General features: G+C 48.3%; 1 protein-coding gene across 1 annotated transcript in view; it reads left to right on the forward strand.

Moving 5' to 3' along the window:
* Positions 1 to 8: 8 nt before the first annotated feature.
* LOC131492450 (deleted in malignant brain tumors 1 protein) overlaps positions 9 to 22,374 on the forward strand; it is a 35,331-nt gene continuing 12,965 nt past the window's right edge. The window contains exons 1-19 of the mRNA XM_058696055.1: positions 9 to 114; positions 1,526 to 1,552; positions 3,062 to 3,215; positions 4,510 to 4,727; positions 5,348 to 5,659; positions 7,298 to 7,348; positions 9,522 to 9,746; positions 9,834 to 9,886; positions 11,196 to 11,280; positions 12,409 to 12,723; positions 14,036 to 14,080; positions 14,870 to 15,184; positions 16,432 to 16,467; positions 18,693 to 18,734; positions 19,588 to 19,626; positions 20,138 to 20,170; positions 21,577 to 21,609; positions 21,751 to 21,789; positions 21,971 to 22,009. Of these exons, the coding sequence (XP_058552038.1) occupies positions 12 to 114; positions 1,526 to 1,552; positions 3,062 to 3,215; positions 4,510 to 4,727; positions 5,348 to 5,659; positions 7,298 to 7,348; positions 9,522 to 9,746; positions 9,834 to 9,886; positions 11,196 to 11,280; positions 12,409 to 12,723; positions 14,036 to 14,080; positions 14,870 to 15,184; positions 16,432 to 16,467; positions 18,693 to 18,734; positions 19,588 to 19,626; positions 20,138 to 20,170; positions 21,577 to 21,609; positions 21,751 to 21,789; positions 21,971 to 22,009 (2,164 nt within the window). The 5' untranslated portion in view covers positions 9 to 11. The remainder of the gene's footprint in view (positions 115 to 1,525; positions 1,553 to 3,061; positions 3,216 to 4,509; positions 4,728 to 5,347; positions 5,660 to 7,297; positions 7,349 to 9,521; positions 9,747 to 9,833; positions 9,887 to 11,195; positions 11,281 to 12,408; positions 12,724 to 14,035; positions 14,081 to 14,869; positions 15,185 to 16,431; positions 16,468 to 18,692; positions 18,735 to 19,587; positions 19,627 to 20,137; positions 20,171 to 21,576; positions 21,610 to 21,750; positions 21,790 to 21,970; positions 22,010 to 22,374) is intronic.

Below are 22,374 nucleotides of genomic sequence, written 5' to 3' on the forward strand. Positions count from 1 at the left end.
TGCTGGATGATATGCAGTGCATGGGGAATGAAGCCAGGCTGTGGCAATGCACGCACAATGGATGGTTCTCCCACAACTGCGGGCACCATGAGGATGCCAGCGCCATCTGCTCAGGTGAGCCCCCAGGACACAGACACCCTCAGAGACAGTCTTGCCCACCTGCAGCTTCTGGGAAGGGAGAAATCAATGCCAGCAATTACTCAGAAAGGAAGCCATGGCTTCAAGCCATCTTTTCAAAATCAATTTGTTTAAGAGTTAGTGTCCTTTCTCTTAAATTATTGTGTCTGTAAACTGTTCAAGTTTCCCCCTTAAAAGTTGTGATAATTAGATAGAGGATTTGTGTCATCAGACATCCCAGTCCTGGATAAGCATGCCACGGTGTTGGTGACAGTCCACTGCCCCCTGACTAGGACTAGCAGCTGCTGTCCAGAGTGCTGAACATGTGCCAGGCTCAGTGCCGAATCCAGCTCATTCATATGCTCACTTCATGTTCACAATCTCTAATAAGAGAGATGATTGCATTCTCATTTTATTGATAAGGTAACAACGGCATTGTCTCGATGACATGCAGGCCCATACTCTGTTAAGTATTGCCCCCAAGGTACTGTACGAAAGACTGAGCTTGGCTCTGTTACTAATGCTCCTCCAGCCCTATAACTGACCAAAAGGAAATACATACCATCTATTTTAATTGCTTTCAATTTTCATACTTACAGCAATTAGATGAACCATCATGAAATTGAAAAGCAGAGTGTTCCCCCTCATCCAGTGGGCCCTGATGTAGGCTGCCAATCTTTAAACAACGTCGATGGGTTTTTATACACACTCTCAACTGCCCAGAAAGAATGTGTTTGATCCTTAAACAAACAAACAAACAAAAATAGTACCTGATTTTCTTTTATCAATTACATGACTATCCTACTTATTCTCTCTTTGGTCTTTGAGTAGGTGTTGATGGCAGTCCAAAAGTGGGACCAACAGGTATTGTTCTTCCATACATTTCAACTGCTCACCAGGCCCCTGAAACATGTGGTCCTGGCCACTCTTTAATCCTGTAATCAGGGCACAGTCGACAGCATAAGCCTTCTGTTGCTAATGAACAAGAGCGACGCATCCCGTTAGTGTTGACAAAATGGCAGGGCTGGGGGCCTGCAGAGGGTGGGGAGAGGGCCGGGGGTAGAGTTCAGGTTCACCAGAAGTGTAGTATCTGGGCCCCAAGGATGCCCTGAGTTGGCACCTGCAGTGAGAGAGAGCTAGCTGCTTGCAGGGATGATCATGCCATAGATGCTGTGGGAACCAAGGAAATGGGAAGCCCAGGTGAGCCCCCAGCGAGTTGTATCAAACTACACCTATCCACACACTTAGTGTGCAGATGTCCCAACTCTTGGGTTGGACAGTCATCTCTGTCCAGTGGGACACAGAGAAGTCACAGCTTGGAATGTCAATATTTTTTACTATTTTAGAGGCATATTTTGGATAAAAGTCCTTGCTCACAGCATCATTTTTTCTCTGTATATCTTCACAGACTCGACTGGTGACAGTCCTGCTACAGGTATGTCAGCTTTACGTAAACCCTTCACGTGTTTTTTTTTTTTTCAATATATGAAGTTTATTGTCAAACTGGTTTCCATACAACACCCAGTGCTCATCCCAAAAGGTGCCCTCCTCAATACCCATCACCCACCCTCCCCTCCCTCCCACCCCCCATCAACCCTCAGTTTGTTCTCAGTTTTTAAGAGTCTCTTATGCTTTGGCTCTCTTCCACTCTAACCTCTTTTTTTTTTCCTTCCCCTCCCCCATGGGTTTCTGTTAAGTTTCTCAGGATCCACATAAGAGTGAAACCATATGGTATCTGTCTTTCTCTGTATGGCTTATTTCACTTAGCATCACACTCTCCAGTTCCATCTACGTTGCTACAAAGGGCCATATTTCATTCTTTCTCATTGCCACGTAGTACTCCATTGTGTATATAAACCACAATTTTTTTTATCCATTCATCAGTTGACGGACATTTAGGCTCTTTCCATAATTTGGCTATTGTCCTTCACATGGTTTTATACTTGCCTTCTTTTATTTTTTTGTTTTTTATTTTAGACAGAGAGAGAGAGAGAGAGAGTATGAGTGGTGGAGAGGAGCAGAGGGACAGAGAGAGAGAATCCTAAGCAGGCTCCACACTAAGAGTGGCTTGATCCCACAACCCTGGGATCATGACCTGAACCAAAATTAAATTAAGAGTCGGACACTCAACTGACTGAGCCACCAGATGCTGTTTGCCTTATTTTCTTTGTTTTGTTTTTTGTTTTTTTTGAGAAAGAGAGTGCACATGAGCAGGGGAAGAGCAGAGAGAGATGGAGAAAGAGAGAATCCCAAGCAGGCTCTGTGCTATCATCAGTGCAGAGTCCGATGCAGGGCTTGAACTCATGAAACGTGAGATAATGACATGAACTGAAATCAAGAATCGAATGCTCAACCAACTGAGCCACCCAGGCACCTTGTGCCTTATTTTCAATGTTAGTGCTTCCAACAGCTGGATAAATGCTCTCTTCCTTTTACATATGAGAAGCCCCAGCACAGGGGGTCTTTAATTTAAATTCCACACCAAATCCAGTATTTCAGCCATGAAGTGGGTGTTCTGTGTGTTGTTGGTGCTGATTCCATCTGGGATTTGTATATCACATGGGGGATCTTCTAATATGAGCAGTTTTATGACTGGACGGTGATACGTACTGGGGCTTACATTGTCCTTGCATCTTTTCATTAAAACACATGCTCAGACCCATCTGTGCATATGGGTCCAGAAAGCCCTGTCAACCATACGTCACTGTCATTTGTCCTCACGAAGCCCTGTAATCTTGCGGGACACGTATAATGGTCTCATCTGACAAACAACAGCATGGGAAACTCAGAGGAGTTCCCAAAGCCGGCTTTTGCAGTTATTGGCCAAAGCAGCCCTGGAACAGGTGTCCCTCGCTCCTGCTGCCTGTGCCCTCTGACCCCTCTGAAAACACCAGCACAGCTCAGTGCCTCCTATCTGATGGGGTGTCTTTACCGCATTTTACAGATGAAAACTTCCACTGTGGCGGTTTGCTCACAAATAATTCGGGCTCCTTCTCCAGCCCTTGGTATCCTAAAAAATACCCCACAAATGTGGTGTGTGCCTGGGACATACAAGTGGATGGCAGGGCTCATGTCAAGCTCACGTTTGATGTGGTGAAGTGAGTAAATATCTCCCACTTTTACTCTCCTCTTTGCCCTGTCATAGACACTGTTGTGCTGCCCACTACCCTTAACCCCACCAATAAACAAACAAACAAACAAACAAACATAAAATAAATAAATAAATAAAACCCACCTTCCATAGTTAACTCTCAAAAAGTGAGGAAGGCTTGGGAGGCCTGTTCTGTAATATCAAAACTTTGATCAAAACTTTCATTTTTTTAAGCTTATTTATTTTTGATGGAGAGACAGAGTGTGAATTGGGGAAGGGAAGAGAGAGACGGAGACACAGAGTCTGAAGCAGGCTTCAGGCTCTGAGCTGTCAGTGCAGAGCCTGATACAGGGCCCAAACTCATGGGCCGTGAGATCATGACCTGAGCTGAAGTCGGATGCTTAACCTACTGAGCCACCCAGGCACCCCAAAACTTTAATTTTTTAAATAAATTTATTTATTTATTTTGAGAGAGAGTGAGAGAGAGAGACAAAGAGAGTGAGTGGGGGAGGGGAGAGAGAGAGAGGAGAGAGAGAATCCCAAGCAGGCTCTGCGCTGTCAGCACAGAGCCTGATGCAGGGCTCAATCTCAAGAACTGTGAGATCGTGACTTGAGCCAAAACCAAGAGTTGGACACTGAACCGACAAAGCCACCCAAGCACCCCCTTTTAAGGTACAAATATTTTAAGGCAGCAATTCTAGTTCCAGAAAATCAGTCTACTGATAAAGTCTTGTGCATGGAGGATAATCATGGCAGTGTTCTTATAGGAACACTAGATTGGAAACCATCTAATTGGCCATCAGTAGGGGATCAGTTAAACAGGTTTGGGTCCATCACACACATAGGGGTATTGCTAGGGAACGGTCTACAAGAAAACCTCGAACAACACTCCAGTGGCTGCCTTCTGTGCTTAGACTCTATCTGGAAGGGAACAAAAAGAAACTGTTCATTGTAGCTTCTTCTAAGAAGCAGAATGACATCAGAGGGACTAGTCAGGGATTAGAGAAAAATGTACTTTTCACCACATACCTGTCAATAGCAGTTAATTTCTATTCTTTGTGCTTGTAATCCATATTCGGGAAATGCAATTCAATGGAAACTTTACAAATTAAAAGGATTTTATAAACAGGAAGATACATACTCCCTTTAGCAACAGGGTCCTATTTCCCTCCGATCTGTGCAAAAAGACATAGGTTTCAGATACCTCTTCCAGAACCTTCCCTTCCTGAACCAATCTGTGCAGTGCTTGGTGGAGGAAAAGCCTCAGCGGATGGAGTCTGAGTGATATCGTATCTTCATAGGATGGAAAACTTCTTTGGATGTCCGTATGACTTCATTGAAATCTTTGATGGTCCACAGAGCGAATCTTTTTCTCTGGGAAGATTCTGTTCTGGTACAACCCCAGTATTCACCTCCTCCTCAAATCGCTTGACGGTGGTCTTCCACAGCGATGCTATCGTCACCAACATGGGCTTTTTTGCATCCTACGAGTCTCTTGTGCAAGATGAGAACAATACCGGTAGGTCCTTTGGTCATTTTGGCCCCTGTGCTGCCTGGTAATGAAGACGAGGGTGGGTGACCGAATCTGACTGGGCACCAGGGACTGGAAAAGGTCCCCACTCTCCTTTGTTTACCCCCAAGATCTGACAGGGGTGGGGGGTGTTGTTGAACACCCAACACCACGTGGAACCACACGTCCACACACACACCTTCCGATATTAGAGCACATCGCACGTGCTGAGGAGGGGTCTTGTCTGACGCTGTCTCCAAGCCCGTTTCGTTCAAAACAGGTGTAGTCCCTTAAAGCTGCGTCAAGATGTTGTTCCCCAAGAGCAGCCACAGCTAGTGTCAGCATGCCTGGCAGTGCCCACCTCACACGGGGCTTCTGGGGGTCTCCTTTGGCCTCTGTCAAATAGTCCTGTCTGGGGAAAAAGCTTTGAAACACACCCCTCAAAAACTCACATTGACGTGAGAGTACTCTTTGCGGCCCCCTTGAGCCCTTGGTGGCTCCCTCCCCACGTCTGAGAGGAGAGCCCTCAAAAGTGGGTCGACTCACAGGAAATTCCCGGGACCTTCCTTGAGGGCAGGGGCAAAGGGGGAGCACCCAGAACATGACCCAGGCGTGTCCGCGGTCCCCAGATGTGGCCCTCAGGCTGGCCGGAGGCAGCCACCGGTGCGAGGGCCGCGTGGAGCTGCACTACAACGGCACCTGGGGGACCGTGTGTGACGACAGCTGGGACCCGCGTGACGCGCAGGTGGTGTGCAGGCAGCTGGCCTGCGGCAGGGCAGTGTCGGCCCCCGGCAGGGCGCATTTCCACCAAGGCGTGGGCCCCATTGCTCTGGACGACGTGGAGTGCGTGGGGACGGAAGCCAGGCTGTGGCAGTGCCTGCACAGCGGCTGGTTCTCCCACAACTGCGGCCACCACGAGGACGCCGGCGTCATCTGCTCAGGTGGGCCTGATGCTGACACAAGCGGGTGGGCGAAATGACATTCCCAACTGTACTCAGAGCAGGAGGGGGTCCTGATGTCACTGTTTCCCGAGCTTCCGCCGCTCAGATGCCCCTGCGTGGCTTCTGCCCACCTCCCACACACACCACACCTTCCTTAATACTTTGCCTTCACACGGACTCCTCTTCTTTTACTGACACGAATTCATTTTACGAGGAATTCCTATATCCCCACCATACACGGACAGCCAGGATCAGCCGCCATAAATAGACAATACATACAAACAGACACAGCGGCAACATAGCAATACGGAAATGTTTACAAATTAAAATAAACAATGAACTATCAGGGCGCCTGGGTGGCTCAGTCGATTAAGCGTCCGACTCTTGGTTTCAGCTCAGGTCATGATCTCAAGGTTCGTGAGATCGAGCCCTGTGCTGGGCTTTGTGCCGACAGAGCCCCCCCCCTCTCTCTCTCTCTCTCTCTTTCTCTCTCTCTCTCTCTGCCCCTCCCTCACCTCAAAAAAATAAACAAAGAAACTTAGAAAAAATAAAATAAACAATGAACTATCTATTCTGATCAATGCATGCCCATGCATATCTGAAAATGCCTTTAATCAGAATGGAATTCAATGTAGATTTTTAGATTATAATGTTATATAAATATGCGACTCTTAAAATAGAAGATGCATCACCTCAAATTATCTCGCATCCCACCAGTGATGAATCATACCTCTGGGAAGCATCTCTTTGGTTCATCTCCCTTGTTACCCAGGTGACACAGAGATGACTCCTAAAGTCACAGAGCTGGGAAGCTGGGAGCCCAGGTCCCAGCCCAGGGCTCTTATTCCTCAGTTTTATCCCAATTGAGTTTCTGCAAACAAATTCAGTACTTGGAGTCAGAAGCCCCAGTCTATCTCTGCATCCTTCTGGATTTGGCTGGGAAGAGGCAAAGTGGCTGACCAGCTAGACCTGGCCGAAATGACGGGAGGATGAAGGAAAAAGCAAGGGTGGCAATACTAGAAGGTTTTGAGAGGAGAAGGGAGAGGTCAAGGGGCAGAGTCAGTGTTGAAGCAAAACATGACCGGAAGCCACATGCTGACTGTGACATCCGAGGACAGGGCTGGGGGCTTCAAGAGCAGGGAGGTGTGGAACAAGGACCCCTGGAAGAGCTGCTCAAGGTGGGTCAGAGGTGAAGGGGAAACATCACAAAGCGGCTGCTCAGAGGTCTCCACCCTGGCCCTCGGCTCCCTCCAGGTGCTCAAGTGGCCAGTGCACATCCTTGAGACAAACGTAGTCCCACGCTTTGCAAACTGACATCTGCTCTGGGAGGCAAGACCCACACACCCAGGAAGAATCACAAAACCAAAGGAAATGGCAAGCTAGGCATTCCACATAAGGCAACCATCCCTGTGAGCAGAGTTTGAAAACAAATTAAAAACATTGTGATGTCCCGCAGCTGGACAGAAACGAGCCCAGTGACCCAAGACATCTGCTGGTTGTTACCATGGCAACTCGGGGCTCATATGCCCAGATTGGGTGCCGTTTCTCCCTAGAGCCAGACATGGACCTTTCTGTTCCAAATAAGCAGATCAACCTCTTGGGTTTGAGAAGAATGAGTTTGATTTATGTCTCTCACAGCCTCTCTGCCTTACTCAACACCATCAGCTGCTGGGAGTTACCCAACTTCAGGTAATTTCAATTGTACTTTTTTTTTTAATTTGAGAGAAAGAGAGAGCATGAGCAGGGGAGGGGCAGAGGTAGAGAGAGAGAGAGAGTGGGGGAGGACAGAGAGAGAGAGAGAGAGAGAGAGAGAGAGAGAGAGAGAGAGATTCACAAGCAGGCTCCACACTCAGCCTGGAGCCAGATGCGAGGCTCAATCCCACAACCCCGAGATCATGACACAGCCACCTAGGCACCCCTTCAATTATTATTGATTAACTGTAACTTGTCTTGGCAAAGTCACTCTGGGCAGTAGGGCTGTGGATAGATCCAAATGTCCTGGATCTATCACCCTGGCTTCCTCATTCGTGAGCTGTGGGATCTTGAACGAATCTCTGCACCCACCTCCCAACCCCGCCCCATGCCTCAGTGTCTTCCTCTAGATAAGGATAAGGAGGAGGATAATAATATTTGCCTCCCAAAGCCATTCTGGAACTCAGTGTTCTCTCTGTGTAGAGCAGGTGGAGCAGGGCTTGCCGCATGGGGCACACTATTCAGATGCCAGCCAGCTCCTTCCAAGCACTGCAGGGGTTTAGCTCTGTCTGTCCTGCTTTCTACATTTCTCCCTGACAGAGTTGTAAAGAATGAAGGAGCTAAGGGGCACCCAGGTGGCTCATTTGTTGAGCATCCAACTTCAGCTCGAGTCATGATCTCACAGTTCTTGGGTTCGAGCCCTGCATCAGGCTCTGTACTCACAGCTCAGAGCCTGGAGCCTGCTTCAGATTCTGTGCCTCCCTCTCTCTCTCTCTCTCTCTCTCTGCCTCTCCTCCACTCTCTTTCTCTCTCTCTCAAAAATGAATAAAAACATTTAAAAAATTTAAAAATAAAAAGAATGAAGGGGCTGAAAGCATCACTTGGTCTTTCCCTGACTCTGACCGGCTCAACAGTTGACCGGCTCACATTTTAAATTAGGTCAGCTGCTTGTCTGCGGCACAATCTTTAAGAGTAAAATGCAATATGCAGAGGGGTTAGGAAAAAGAAGTGAACCCAAACCTCAAAGAAAGCACCAGGGTAGGTTATACTGGACAGCAGTGATGCCCAAAGAATGCTTTCTTTAAAACATACCTGCCATGCTCTGATTTTCTTGAGTGTGCTTTAGCTGCTTGTCTTCCTGGTGCACGTGGCAGCAGGGTGATGGAAGACTCCCCCAAAGAGCAAGGACCTGAGAAGGGAATCCATCTAGAATAGAAACTGTAGATAGTCCACAAGGCTGAGGGCCCACCGACAGTTAACTGAGAGTTAAACGTGCTTGTCACCTAAGATGTTGTATCCTGTTGTGTTTCTCTCTGTCCTTAGCATCTTTCCCAAACCCGGCAGAAGTGCCCACGTCAGCAGGTAAGCTGTTCCTCTCTCCTCCATGGCCTTCCCTCATTTGAGTTTTAGCTCAGAATTACCCCAGTGTTACTACCGTGGGAGAAAGTGTCCCCACTGGAAACACTGCTCCGCAGCCTCAGGTGGGTGCCCAAGGGCTGAGAGTGGCCCACTGACCTCAAATCTCCCCCCAACCCCACCTTGACCTGTCTTTGGCTGTGTCCCCACGAGCTATTCTTGGCTGTGTCCTGAGCACATCCCATCTCTGCTCCCTTCTGCGACTCTGTCCTCTGAACACGAAGGGCAGTCTGGAATAACTGCCTTATGAGCTCCCAGGAGCATCTATGCACATGTGACAGCACCTGATCCCTATGGAGCCATCCAACATAGATGGAGCCATTGTGATCATCACTTGATCAATGTGTGTGCAAGGGCAGGCAGAGAACATTGTGCGTGTGCATGCACACACACACGCGCGCGCACACACACCAATTGGTGTGTGCATGTTAGCATCTCATGAAAAACCCCAGCAAACCCTGTGAGTGCCAGAAGCCAAGACTTCAGGACACACAGTGAAGAGAAGAAATGGCTCCATGATGAGGCGGGTCTCTGGGCCAGCGGGCTAAGGAGCAAAACCATTTCCCAACCAACTGTCACCTCAGGAAACACAGGAGGTAATACTCAAGGCAAAAATTAAATGAGTGAAGCAGAGTGAAAGGGGGAGTAAATCTATCGCCATCCATCACCCGTACAATTTCCAAGAGCTGCTGGCTCTTCTGTGGCCTTTCGGATGAGCCTTGATGGAAGTCATTGCTTGAAATTGTCCCCCAAGGTCTGGGTCTGCGGCTGGTGAATGGGTCAAGCAGGTGCGAAGGCCGAGTGGAAGTCTACCACGCAGACACGTGGGGCACGGTGTGTGATGACAGCTGGTCCATAGAGGATGCCCACGTGGTCTGCAGACAGCTTGGCTGTGGCCAGGCTGTGTCCGCCCTCTCTGGGGCCAGTTTCAGCCCCGGGTCAGGCAGCATCCTCCTGGATGACGTCAAGTGCACAGGAAGTGAGTCCTCACTGGGGCAGTGCCCTCACAGCAGCTGGCTCACACACAACTGTGGGCATCACCAGGACACTGGTGTCATCTGCTCAGATGAGCGCAGGTCCCTTCTGGGCCAGTCATGGAGCTGCCAGGCCAAGCCTGAAGTTAGCAGATGGAGTCTAGAAATGTTCCCACGCTTTAAACCTTCCCCACGTCCGGGACAGATTTCTGTTCGAACTCTGAAAAAGTTGCGAGCTCTTTAATGTACGGGAGGGCCCCCTTCCACTGGAGTGGCCATCAAGGTTAATCCATTGGACAATACAGAAAGCAATGGCGCTTGTCTCATAAAAATTGTCAGGAGGATTACACGAGGCATTCAACACCTACTCAGGCACATGGCACTCTATAGATGCGCAGAATGTTAACTCTATTGCTGGTGGTGGCATTTTCGTTATGAAGGCAAATTCTTTCAGAATCACTACCCCAGAGTTTTTGGCCTGGTGACACAATCCACACCTGGCTGTAAAAACCCAGAGGGGGCAGCCCTAGACGCATAAGAACAACTGTTTACACAGGCTTGTTGAGTGACGTGTAAACTGAGACAGTGACCTTCGAACCACTCCACTGCCCTGGTTTCTGTTATGAAACCACCCCTGCGTCTCCTTTGTCTTTGTAGATTCTACAGCTGCTGGACACACAGGCATCTGTGCGTTCACATCCATCTTATTTGCTATTTGGTGACAAGCCATCTAGTGCAGGGTCCCCATGCTGGGTCTCTCTCACCAACCTTAGCTTGCCTTGACAGTGGCTCTGAGCTCCAGACCCTCCCCAGAAGGCAAAGTCCCAGAACTGTTTTCCATCCCTCTTGGGCCCTACTCTGCACCCAGAGGAGAAGCCATTCTGGGTGTTAACAGGCTTGATGTCCTCCTTCCTGTACATGAGGTCTGCATTTCAGCAGGACGGAGACACCGGTTCCTTGACCCAAAGCTCTGTGGTTCTGAGAAGGTGCTGGGCCTGTGGGGCCACGCCTTCACAATCCCGACATCCACGTTATTTCTCTTATTTTCTTACCCTTAACCAGAATAATACATACACCTGTATCACCTGTATGAGCTACCATCACATTTTAAATGCCAACTACCTAGGGGCACCTGGTTGGCTCAGTTGGTTAAGCCTCCAACTTTGGCTCAGGTCATGATCACACAATTCATGAGTTCGAGCCCTATGTCGGGCTCTGCTGGAGCCTGCTTCAGACTCTGTGGCTCCCTCTCTCTGCCCCTCCCCCGCTTGTGCTCGAGTGCATGTGCGTGCACTCTCTCTCTCTCTCTCTCTCTCTCAAAAATACATAAACATTTTTAAAAAAAATAAATGCTAACTATCTGATCAGAGATTGGATGGGGTTGTTTAAAGGCAAACTCATGCATGTGATATAGACGGTACTGAGAAGATTATGAAATTGCATTGTTGGCTTAGAAGGTACTTACGATGACTATTTTCTCTTTCACATGTACAGTTGCTGCAACTCCTGGGGAACAGCCACATGTTTTCCAACCAACAGGTATTTTTTCCGTCCTTACATTTTGCGACTTCTTTTCTTAGGCTGGCATTTGTGGCCCACAGAAATGTAGCCAACATAATTTTCATGGCCCCGGTGCCATACGGAATAAAAGCTGTGCTCATCAGAGACAAGCTGGTGGTATGGTGGGTTCTCTCCATGTGGGGACCTTTTCAAGCCGAGCCAGTCACCCACCCACCCTCAGTGGCATCACTGAAAGGCTCGTAGGAAGGTCCTGAGCCACACAGTGCTCTTGTGGGCCCTTCTCTAGGGGGACCCCATGAACCAGCCGCATCTCTGGGGCTCAGAATCTGAGAACCAGGCTCATCTGCTTTTGGTTCGGGGGTAAGTTTCACGCAGTGAGTATCTGACCTTCTTGTAGGAGCGATGCCCCTCTTCTGCTGCGCAATTTTCCAGCCCCAACCTTCTCCATCATCCTCCGATAAACACTTCATCCTTTTTAAAATTCAAGTAAAGTGAAATTAATTTTGTTCTGAACTTTCCAAACATTCTTTAAGAGACCTGGGTAAAAAATGTGAAGTCTGAACCCCAAGCATTCAGCCGAACTGTTTCGAATTTTTAGAGAAACCACATGACAAATGACACCCAAAAGAGAACGAAAGCAGACAGTTGGGGTGGTTTTTTTTTAATTTTTAAAAATATTTTTATTTATTTTTGAGAGACAGAGAAAGAGACAGAGCACGAGCAGGGGAGGGACAGAGAGACAGGGAGACACAATCCGAAGCAGGCTCCAGGCTCTAAGTTGTCAGCACAGAGCCCGACACGGGGCTCGAAATCCTGGACCACGAGATCATGACTGGAGCTGAAGTCAGACATTTAACTGACTGAGCCACCCAGGCACCCCAAGACAGTTGTTTTTAAGTGGTCGTCTGCAAAGCCACCATGTGGCCCATATTTCCATAAGAAATGGCCCACTGACAGCAAAACACTGTGGAGTCTGTGCTGAATCTCAGAAACAAGAAGCCATCACATGGTCTCCTCTGCATATATGATTTGCTTTCCCGGGGGACACAGACTGCAGACGGGGCTAGAATTCTCCAACTGGAAATTCTGTCTCGTTTGAGAGTCCGGGGAACCTGTTCAAGCCTCTCTGACCTTTGGTTCCTGCAGATCTGCCGGTGGTGAGGCTGGCGGCGGGGAGCAGCAGGTGCGAGGGCCGCGTGGAGATCCTCTACAACGGCACCTGGGGGACCGTGTGCGACGACCTCTGGGACCTGCCAGCTGCACGGGTGGTGTGCCGGCAGCTGGGCTGCGGAATGGCACTGGCGGCCCCGAGGAGCGGTCTGTTTGGTGATGGCTCGGGCCCCATCTTCCTGGATGATGTGCACTGCACGGGCGATGAGACCAGCCTGGGGCACTGCCGCCACCGTGGCCTGTCGGTCCATAACTGTGGTCACCACGAGGATGCCGGAGCCATCTGCTCAGGTACCTGAACTCCCTCTAGACTGGGTTCCCTCCTCCGACCCTAAAGGCTTGGGGTTCCAGGTCATGAAAACGGCTTGTCCCAGTTTGCCTGGAATTTTCCCATTTGGAGCACACAGAGACCCATGTCTCAGGAACCCCCTCAGATTCCGCTAACCCAGGATGGTGGTCACACTTGTCTGAAGTGTACCTGATATCACAGCCCACTCCCCTGGCCCTAAGAAGAAGGGAGATCCTATGAGCAAAAAACAAACAAGCAAACAAACAAAAAACATGCCTGTAAAGCAGGAAGTTATACCCCTGCTCAGGATGGTTTTTCATTGTCAGGAATGATTTTTCTATGTGCATCGACATCATAAATTTCTCATGAAGGTATTTCTCGGAAAGAGTTAGATGGGAAAGCTCTCCTGAGCTGCCGATTGCCCAGCTCGCGATTTTCTTGCTATTAGGGACAATTAATTTTATGCAACCATTCAAAAAAGCTGATTGAATGTTGAAAAGCCCTGCTTTGTTACCTTTTGTTACTAAATAATGCGTGCAACAAACATCTGTGACCCACCTCCCCAACCCCTCCACCCCACCCACGCTCCCCCCTCCCCCCCACCGTCACGGCCCAGGGCTACCCCCGACTCACAGTTGGGGGAGGGGAGACAAGGTTCCCAAATGGGGGAAGATACAGACAAGATGGGAATATTTCTATCCCACCCTGTTGTTGGGTAGTTTGGGGTTTTTTGTTTTTAAATTTTTTCAATGTTTTTTTAAATTTTTGAGTGAGAGAGTGCAAGCCGGGAAGGGGCAGAGAGCTAGGGGGACAGAAGATCCAGCTGTCAGCGCAGAGCCTGATGCAGGGCTCCAACTCACCAACTGTGCAATCATGACCTGAGCTGAAGTCAGATGCTTAACAGACTGAGCCACCCAGGCGCCCCTGTTGGGTAGCTTTGTTCTGTTTTGTTTCGTTTCATCTGTAGAGTGAGCGTTTGGTGCTACAAAGAAGTCTTGGCATCCCTCGATGAGAACTCTGAATTAAAATGTCATGAGAGGCTCATCTGTCCTATTTTGTAGCCTCAGCTCCGAGTGGCTCTGGATGGCTCCCCCCGGAAAAGCTCAGATAGACCCTTCCAATTAGCCTCCATAAGCCTCGGTCTCACCGGCGAGGGAAAGGAGGTTTCAGAAGCGCAGTTGCCTTTGCCAGGATTTCCCGAACCGGCACATGGGGACAGATGTGGGTTCACGTACCCATCGGCTGGTGTGTCCGCGAGCGTTTCTGCAAGTGCGCGCACCTGCTGACATGAATGCCTTGCGCTTTCTCTTTCAGCTGCCGAAGCTGCCCCAGAATCAGCGGAAATGGCTCCTGCAGTTGGTAATCCTTTGACTGCTTCCTTCACCCCTTCCCAGCTATTGAATCTTTCTAGCAGACTCCCTGAGGTTACAGCTGGGAATGTCAGGGCCGGGGTGGATTCGGCCCTGCCAGGGAGGGAGATGTTGCATGCGGGGCCCGCCACTTGTCTAGTCTCTGCTTCTACAATCTGTCTAGCTGTTGGGGCACCTGGGTGGCTCAGCTGGTTAAGCGTCCAACTTCGGCTCAGTTCATGATCTCACAGTTCGTGGGTTCGAGCCCCACGTCGGGCTCCGTGCTGACAGCTCAGAGCCCGGAGCCTGCTTCGGATTCTGTGTCTCCCTCTCTCTCTCGGTGCCCCCCACCTCTTGCATGCACTCTCTCTCTCTCAAATAGAAATAAGCATTAAAAATTTTTTTTAAATAAAATCTGCGAATCTGGGCCAGTGTGCAAGTTTGGCTCGACGAAAATAATGAGAGGTTGAGTCTGACCTATTTCCATGCTGTTGCTTAGCAATTTAATGACTCCATTCTGAAATAGGTATCTGTCCTTATCTTTGCAATTATATTTCAAATGCAAAGATGGAAATGAGGGAACAAAATATCTGAAATCAGAGCTCACCTGGAAAAGCTAGTCACTGCACTGATAAGTACGAATTTGACTTTTTCCTATGGGGCTTGGAGACAGGAATAAGAGATTACAGAGTATAGGACTTCAGGGTTCGCTACAGTAAAAACTACAGGAAAGTCCTATGAGAAATTACTTGCCAGAAGAGTTAATCCCGTTCTAGTAACAACCCCGAGTCTTCCCCAGACCTGCCCATCATCAGGCTGGCGGATGGGAGCAACCGCTGTGAAGGTCGCATCGAGGTGTACCACAACGGCACATGGGGGACCGTGTGTGATGACCTCTGGAGCATCGGCGCAGCCCGCGTTGTGTGCCGGCAGCTGGACTGCGGGGAGGGCGTCGGAGCCCTGGGGAACGGCCACTTTGGGGAAGGTGTGGGGAGCATCCTCCTGGACGACGTGCAGTGCCGGGGCAATGAGACCACACTAGGCCAGTGCCGGCACCTGGGTTTGTCCATCCACAACTGTGGCCACCGTGAGGACGCCGGGGTCATCTGCTCAGGTACTCACTCCCGACTCTCTCCTGACGCTGCTGGAGCCACAGCTGTTGGGGTGGGAGAGAGGGACCTGGAAGTGAATGTGAAGAAGCTCGGGTCCCCTCGGCGTCCTCCAAACACACGCTTAGGGTCTGTTCTCAACATTGGTTTGGGGAGGCCTCTGGGCCATTCTTGGCCTCTCTTAACCTGCTGACCTACCCAGTGCTTGAAGCTACATTCACCAGTTCACTTTAGAGCCCCTGGTCTCTGCCCTCTTCAAGGACTTACCAGATTCGCTGTTATTCACCCTCTGGGGTCATTGCTTTTTCTAGTCTATGTCTTATGTTTTGAGCCTTAAAGCTGACTTTGTAGTACCGCTTTGGGGAGTTCTGTGAGCAAAACCCAGTCCCTCTCACCTGTACCCCTTGTGAAAGCATCAACACTATTTGTTTTTGGTCTCAGGGGCTCGAGGTGGTCTCCTTTTCTATTTTTTTTTTAATTCAGCCCACACATATATTATCTTAGGCTGCCAAACAAGTTGAATTCGAAAAGCCAATTGGATGAAATGAGAATACCCACTGCTTTAGAGCAAAGACAAGAATAATAGGATTCAGTGGACACATCCATTTGTTTTACAAATATTTGTTGGGCACGTTGCCGAAGCCAGGCAAAACTCTACATGAACACGTGGTAGTGAGGGCAGCAGACAACAACCTGCCCTTGTCGGGCGTCTGTTCCAGTGAAGGGTTCAGGATCACTTCCGTGTTTCAACCCCGATAGCTCATTAACGACAGTAAATGAACATTGACTCAGGGGTCCTAACATGTTTAATTATGTTAAGGAGCCACTGTCTTTTCATATTCAGATCTTGGCCCTGTGTTTTCAACGAGTGAGTTTAGTGAAAATGAGCAAATCCATGTTAAGAACCTGAGGTCAGAATTAGGAAGGCTCTTACTACTTTGCAGCCCTAGGAAATATTCGCTCTTCACGAAATCGGAGAAACAGCCTTTCTCACCCACGCGGGGAGGTTCTACTGTCCTCGCAGCCAACGGATGGTTCTCACCTCGATCTCCCTGTAGCCCACCTCCACTTCAGTCTCACCAAGAGGGCTTTCTCGTCTTCAGTTTCACATTTCAGAAGCCGTTTTTGTATCTAATTTCAGTCTGTCCGAGGCATAAATGTTTTTGGGAAAAAGATGTCTTCTAAATGTTCTGTTTGTGGGTGGGATCTTTGTTCGGATTTTACCTTATTGTGTTTTGTTTTTGTTTTACAGTTTCAGCATCAGCCACAGAAATGACCACTTCACCTGGTAATTTTCTTTTCTTGCTTGCCTTATGTACCTTATAGATGGCTAGATGGCCTCACATACCGTGAGGGTTAAAGTTTATGCATCACCAGAAACGAAATATCAAGCTCATATCACACTGCCATAAGGTGCTCACATATTCACCGAATGCATAGTAAACTGAGCAGACGGTGCTTACGTACCTTTCATAGGTATGTAGGACGCCATATGCCTGGTTTGTTCCCTTGCCTCTTGGTATAACTGCAGGTCTCTGAGGTCAAGTTATAGTGAATTGAGCCTCTTTAGATTCACACACTGGGAATTCAGTGAGTTCATTTTTTTTTAATTTTTTTATGTTTATTCATTTTTGAAAGACAGCGAGAGACAGAGCACAAGCAGGGGTGGGGTGGAGAGAGAGAGGGACACAGAATCTGAAGCAGGCTCCAGGCTCCGAGCTGTCAGCACAGAGCCCGAAGCGGGGCTCGAACCCACGAACCATGAGATCATGACCTGAGCCGAAGTCGGATGCTCAAACGACTGAGACACCCAGGCGCCCCACATTTTTTAACAGCACGGGACTTCGGGCATCGTGGGTACAGCCATCCCTGCGATCTGCATTTTCAGAAAATAACAGAGGGCCACAACTCTCATATGTTTCAGAATGTCGTACACCAATCCAGTCATATGCAAATTTAAAAAATAATTTGCATGGCTAAATAAGTTGAGGAAATGTCATATCCTTCTCTTGAAGATTCCTAGTCTGTTAGCCCACTAAAGTCTCTGACAAGTCCTGTAGTTAAAGATCTTTTTTAAAAGTTGGCTTGACCCAGTGTTTCTCAACTTTCTTTGACCACTGAAACCTTATGAGTAGAAATGCAGCATCACAGAATTTGGAGCCCAAGAATCTGGCCCTCTGTTCTGGCTCTAGCCTTAACCAATTGGGTGACAGCGGGCCAGCCCCCTTATCTCCCAGAGCTTAGGTTTCTTCTTCTGTAGAACAGGAGGAGGAAGCTTGTCCCGGGGATTGGGTGGCAGACACTGGTGGAGGCACATAGTGACAGGAGCTTGGCAGTCACGCTCCTAAGGAATGGGTGTGCTAGCATCTGCGGAGTCTGGGCTGGCTCTCTAATTTAAGCAACACATGTGTCTTTTTGTCAACTTCCCTGTTGGGGACTTTGGGGATCATTCTACGGCTTGAGCTGGTCAAGATAGGCTAAGGAAGTTCAAGAAATACCATCTCAAAACAAACCAATTCACTCAAGTTTTCTTTGATGATAAACAGTCACGAAAGTAGCTCATGGTCTGTATCTCCTAAATCTCAGAGTCCTCTGCCAGGCTTGGTAGAGACTGACCTCGAAGAAAATCAGACAATGAAATCAATTTCTCTCTTTGTTGGATCTGTGAGAATCAGCTGTGAGGTCTCTCGGGAAGGGTCAAGTTCAATATGGCACCATCTCAGTACAGCATTTTTTTTTTCAAGATTTGGAAGAAACCTTAGAGACTGTTCAGAGCTGAACTCACAAACAAGTAGGCTGTGGGCCAGTTCTGACCCAGGGAGGGGTTTTGATTCAGACAACAGAGTTTTGCTTATGTAATGTTTACTTTTCTTTTAATACCACCTTTTTAAAATGGGCAATTTCATATAAAAGTCCAAGTTCAAGCTTTTATGAAAAACCCAGAGGAGAGGAAGTGCTAGCATGAATTTTGGCAAGGCATCAATTGTCCAGGGTTGAGCAGGAAAGGGACCCCTTTACGGGGGCAATGCTGTCTGGTTTCTTCGTGGCCTGTGCCAATTATTTCCGGGCCTAGAGGTCATCTCCAGTTTAGTTGCTTGGTGCCTCTAGAACTTCAATATGTGTATAAATCACCTAGAGATCTTTTAAAATGCAGGCTCTGATTCGGTAGTTCTGGGTGGGTCCTGAGGGTCTGTGTTTCAAACAAGATGATGCAGATGCTACTGGTCTGTGCATTAGCCCTTCAAAGTCACGTGCCTGGTTATACAAAGAGCAGCAACTAGAAGCCAGGTGTCTTGAGTCCCGGACCTAAGTACCACCTTCCTCGTTATTTACTCCCCTTAACTTAGTACACAAGTAATAGGGAAATCAAATAGGACAGAGCATAATCAAATATGAGCACGGCTGGGGCATAATTTGTAAACAGGGTGACTTTTTAAAATTATTTACCAATGAACTTGATTGACAAGGATGATATTTAATTAAAACGTCCTTAAATTGTGCTTGTCTTGACAGTTCCTACCTCCGTTTCAGCCACCGATTCGGCCCTTGGAACTGGTAACAAGTTTTCTGCTGATTTGTCCTCTTACTGCCTTTAGGGAATATCGCTGTGTCGACATTCTACTTAGATAGGACACTTTTAGTGTTTTGCAGGGGTCACTTGGCTGAATTAACCCCTTGGAAAAGCGACTAGAATCCAGAAATAGACAAAAAGGGCCTCCACACAGCCAAGTTTAGGTCCCAACATTCAAGCTCAAGTAAAGTGTTTGAGTACACATGGGGGTGTCCACTAAACCTGTTGTTCTTACTACACACACACACACACACACACACACACACACAACTGACTATCTGGTCTCCCCACTGACTGTGTATTATAAGAAACAACAAACTGGGGAGGGGACTGGGGATGGGGAGGGAGAAGAGATGATTATAGAACTACCACAGAGGCAATTGCAGGAAATGCCAACAGTCTGACGGCCAGAGAAGTGTTCAGAAACCCATTAAATGTCACTAGACTTGCTCAATGTCCCGATACGGAGCGAAAATGCCCACTAACCTCAGCATCCTTTGGCACACCTCTGTATGACAAGCCTGAACAACAGTGGTGTCTTCCTCATGAGCCTGAATCGTGCAGGTTAGAATATGACAAATGTCTTCTGTTTAGAAGGACAGGACAGGGAACTGTGCTTCATTTCAGTAAAGTTTTCCTTTATAACAGCTCCCGTGTTTTACTTTGGGCGCATTAACTTTTATTCAGGAGGTTGGGAAATGACTAGTCCCCACACTTGAGTTGTACCAACAACAAAACCAGGGCAATGAGATCATAGGAAAGGCGGAACTGTGCACAATCGGAAAACGCATAAAATCTTTCCGTTGGCTGACTTTCCTGTTTGTGTTCCATATTTAGGCGCAATTTCTACTTCAGCAGAAGCGACGTCTTCACCTGGTAATGCCCTCTGCCCCCTGCAAATGTAGGCAGATGGGGCAGCAAGACTGCCTGGGCCACATCACCAGGGCCAATGCCAGGACACCTTGGTGGGGGAGTGAGGGAGGCGTAAGGTGGTCACTGCCTTTGAGCAGAGTGCTCAGGGTGGGCCAGACCCTGTGCCAGGCATGAGGTGGTGGTGCCTCTCGGGAAGACAGAGGGGGGACCTCTCTGGCCAGGTGAGATCACCTGTCACAGGTTCTCAGAGCATCACGTATTTCTCCTTCATAGCGCTTGTCACAGCAGCAATGTTACCGAGCAGGAGTCCCATCTAGTTTTCTTTATTGTTTCTCTCCAGCACCTGGCACAGTGCCTGCCACAGCATAGGTGGATGAATCAAAATTTGTTGATCAAATGAACGAAGTCCATGATCGCTATGCTCCAGGGACAGAGAGAAGGAAACAGGTTAACTGTACAACAATTATTTTTGCCATTAGGCAGGTTTTGACCAACTGCCTTTTCTTCTTTCCAGGATCTTTTCGTATTACTGGAACCACCTTAACAGGTAATGCTGATGTTATTTTGGGTCCTAGCCACCTTACTAGCTATAAATAATCTTATGTGATTTTCCAGGGAGCTCATTACACAACTGTGTAGGTCCTGATCAAATTATCTTATTCTTTGGAGTTTTTTTTTTTTTCTTTTTCAATGTTTATTTATTTTTGAGAGAGAGAAACAGAGCACGAGCATGGGGAGGGGCAAAGAGAGAGGGAGACACAGAACCCGAAGCAGGCTCCAGGCTCTGAGCTGTCAGCACAGAGCCTGACGCGGGGCTCGAACTCACCACGAGATCATGACCTGAGCTGAAGTCAGACGCTTAACCGACTGAGCCACCCAGGCATCCCTCATTCTTTAGTTTTTAAGTACGTTTATATTGACCTGACTCACATAGGCCACCTCTATATTCCCTGATGGTGAATGAATTCTGGGCAGCCCAGGTAACTGCATGGACCAACGGATAGATTAGTTCAGCCAATTCAGCCAAACTCCAAAATAAGTCATCCACTGGACTGACTGGCGGTCTAATGTCAACTGTCCATGGCGAGAGTTTCTCCTGGAGACCAACCGCAAAGTGGGTATTGCAAGAATGGTGGGGAGTTCAGCCATGGCTTTGACTGATCCCCCTTAGACATTCATCCAACATTCAGGGAGGGTAAATTGTGTCAGGCTCTGTGCCAAGGTCCTAAGGGATAGAGAGTTGACCAAGGTAACACGTAACACCCCTCTTGTACAATAGATCTTGAGTGATGCTGGTTGCAATGATCTGAGGAGCTCCTGGTGTGACTTTGGGTTTAACAATTTTACATATAGAGTGTTAAAGGTTTATTTGCGGGGGGGGCACAATAAAGAGGGTGCTCTCCCCTACTCTAGGTGCTAAAGCAATTAAATAAAACACCAGAGTTAACACCAAAAATGGCCTTTTTTACTTAGGGCAACTCGTAATACAAGAGGCAAATGGACTTAGACTGAAGTGTAGATCTTGGGACAGCCCCCCTGGAGAAAGTTCCGGTCTATAGAGGTCCCCCTTTCCTGTGTCACTACCTTCCAACCATTTGAGGAGAGGACGGAGGACCAGGCAAAGAAAGCCCTCCATTTGCAGAATCTTTGTTAGATTAGCCCATATCGGGAGAAATTTGGACCGATGGTTGTTGTCCTCTGAGCAGGTAACATCCATCTTCTCCAAGGGGAGGAGTAAAGGGTGGGCCAAAGGAATGGAGACCCAATGAGTAGAAGGGGGCCTAGAGGCAATGGCGGATCTAGAAATGCCCCGCCATTGCCTCTGTCCGAAAAGCAGGAAGACAAGTCAGGCCACTCATACCGATTACAACAGCCTCCTTTATGTGTCCTGTGTCTTAAGAACATATGCCTGATACGGCTGTCATATTGTTTGTTATTTTTGTTGACTTGCAGCTTCAGTCGCAGCCACCATGACCTCCACACCAGGTAAAACACCGTCTCCTGCCCCACTAAGTGCCTCTTCTTGGGGTTCCATTCATCGGACTAGGTTGTTCCATGGAAATTTATCCCCAACATAGCCTCAGGAGTCCTCTGCACTGGTTTTAGGTTTCTCCTCTTTTTCTACAGATACCTCTTCAACCTCAGTGGAAGTGACCTCTCCACCTGGTAAAGTCTCTCTCGTTGTGCTGTTTAAATTAATGAGGCCAGCTTCTGACTTGCCTTGTTCTGTTTAGAAAACGAGCTCACGTCATGACCACTTTGACCACAAAGTAAACTGAATGAAAAGACACACTGAAGTGTCCTTTCTCTTGGTTTCAAGTGTCCTATTCTCTCTGTCCATATACAGATATATCCTCAGCCTCCACAGAAGTGGACCCGCCCTCTGGTAATGTTTTCTGCCTGTCACATTTCTTAAGTTAAATGTGACCAACTCTCCTTCTTTCTGTTGGACAAATGAACCTGTGTACCGAACATTTTGCCCGTGGTATAAGCCCCCAAGTCCCAGCTTCGTGTTCGGTTCATACATCCGTAGACACAGAGTGGTCCCTGCACTGGGGAACGCCCTCTCATTGTCGCCCTGACCCATGGGAGGCGAGGGCGGGGGCTCCACACTCCACTTGCTCGGTGGTGTGTGTTGTGTTATAGGTGAGGCTTTGACCCACCCGGCACACGCAAATGTGAGACAACTGGACTGTGATCGTGTTGGCTCTCCCCGTACACAGTTCCACGTTCTACCACACTGTTGTTCCA

The sequence above is a fragment of the Neofelis nebulosa genome, chromosome 13 (assembly GCF_028018385.1).
Source record: "Neofelis nebulosa isolate mNeoNeb1 chromosome 13, mNeoNeb1.pri, whole genome shotgun sequence".
Lineage (NCBI taxonomy): Eukaryota > Metazoa > Chordata > Mammalia > Carnivora > Felidae > Neofelis > Neofelis nebulosa.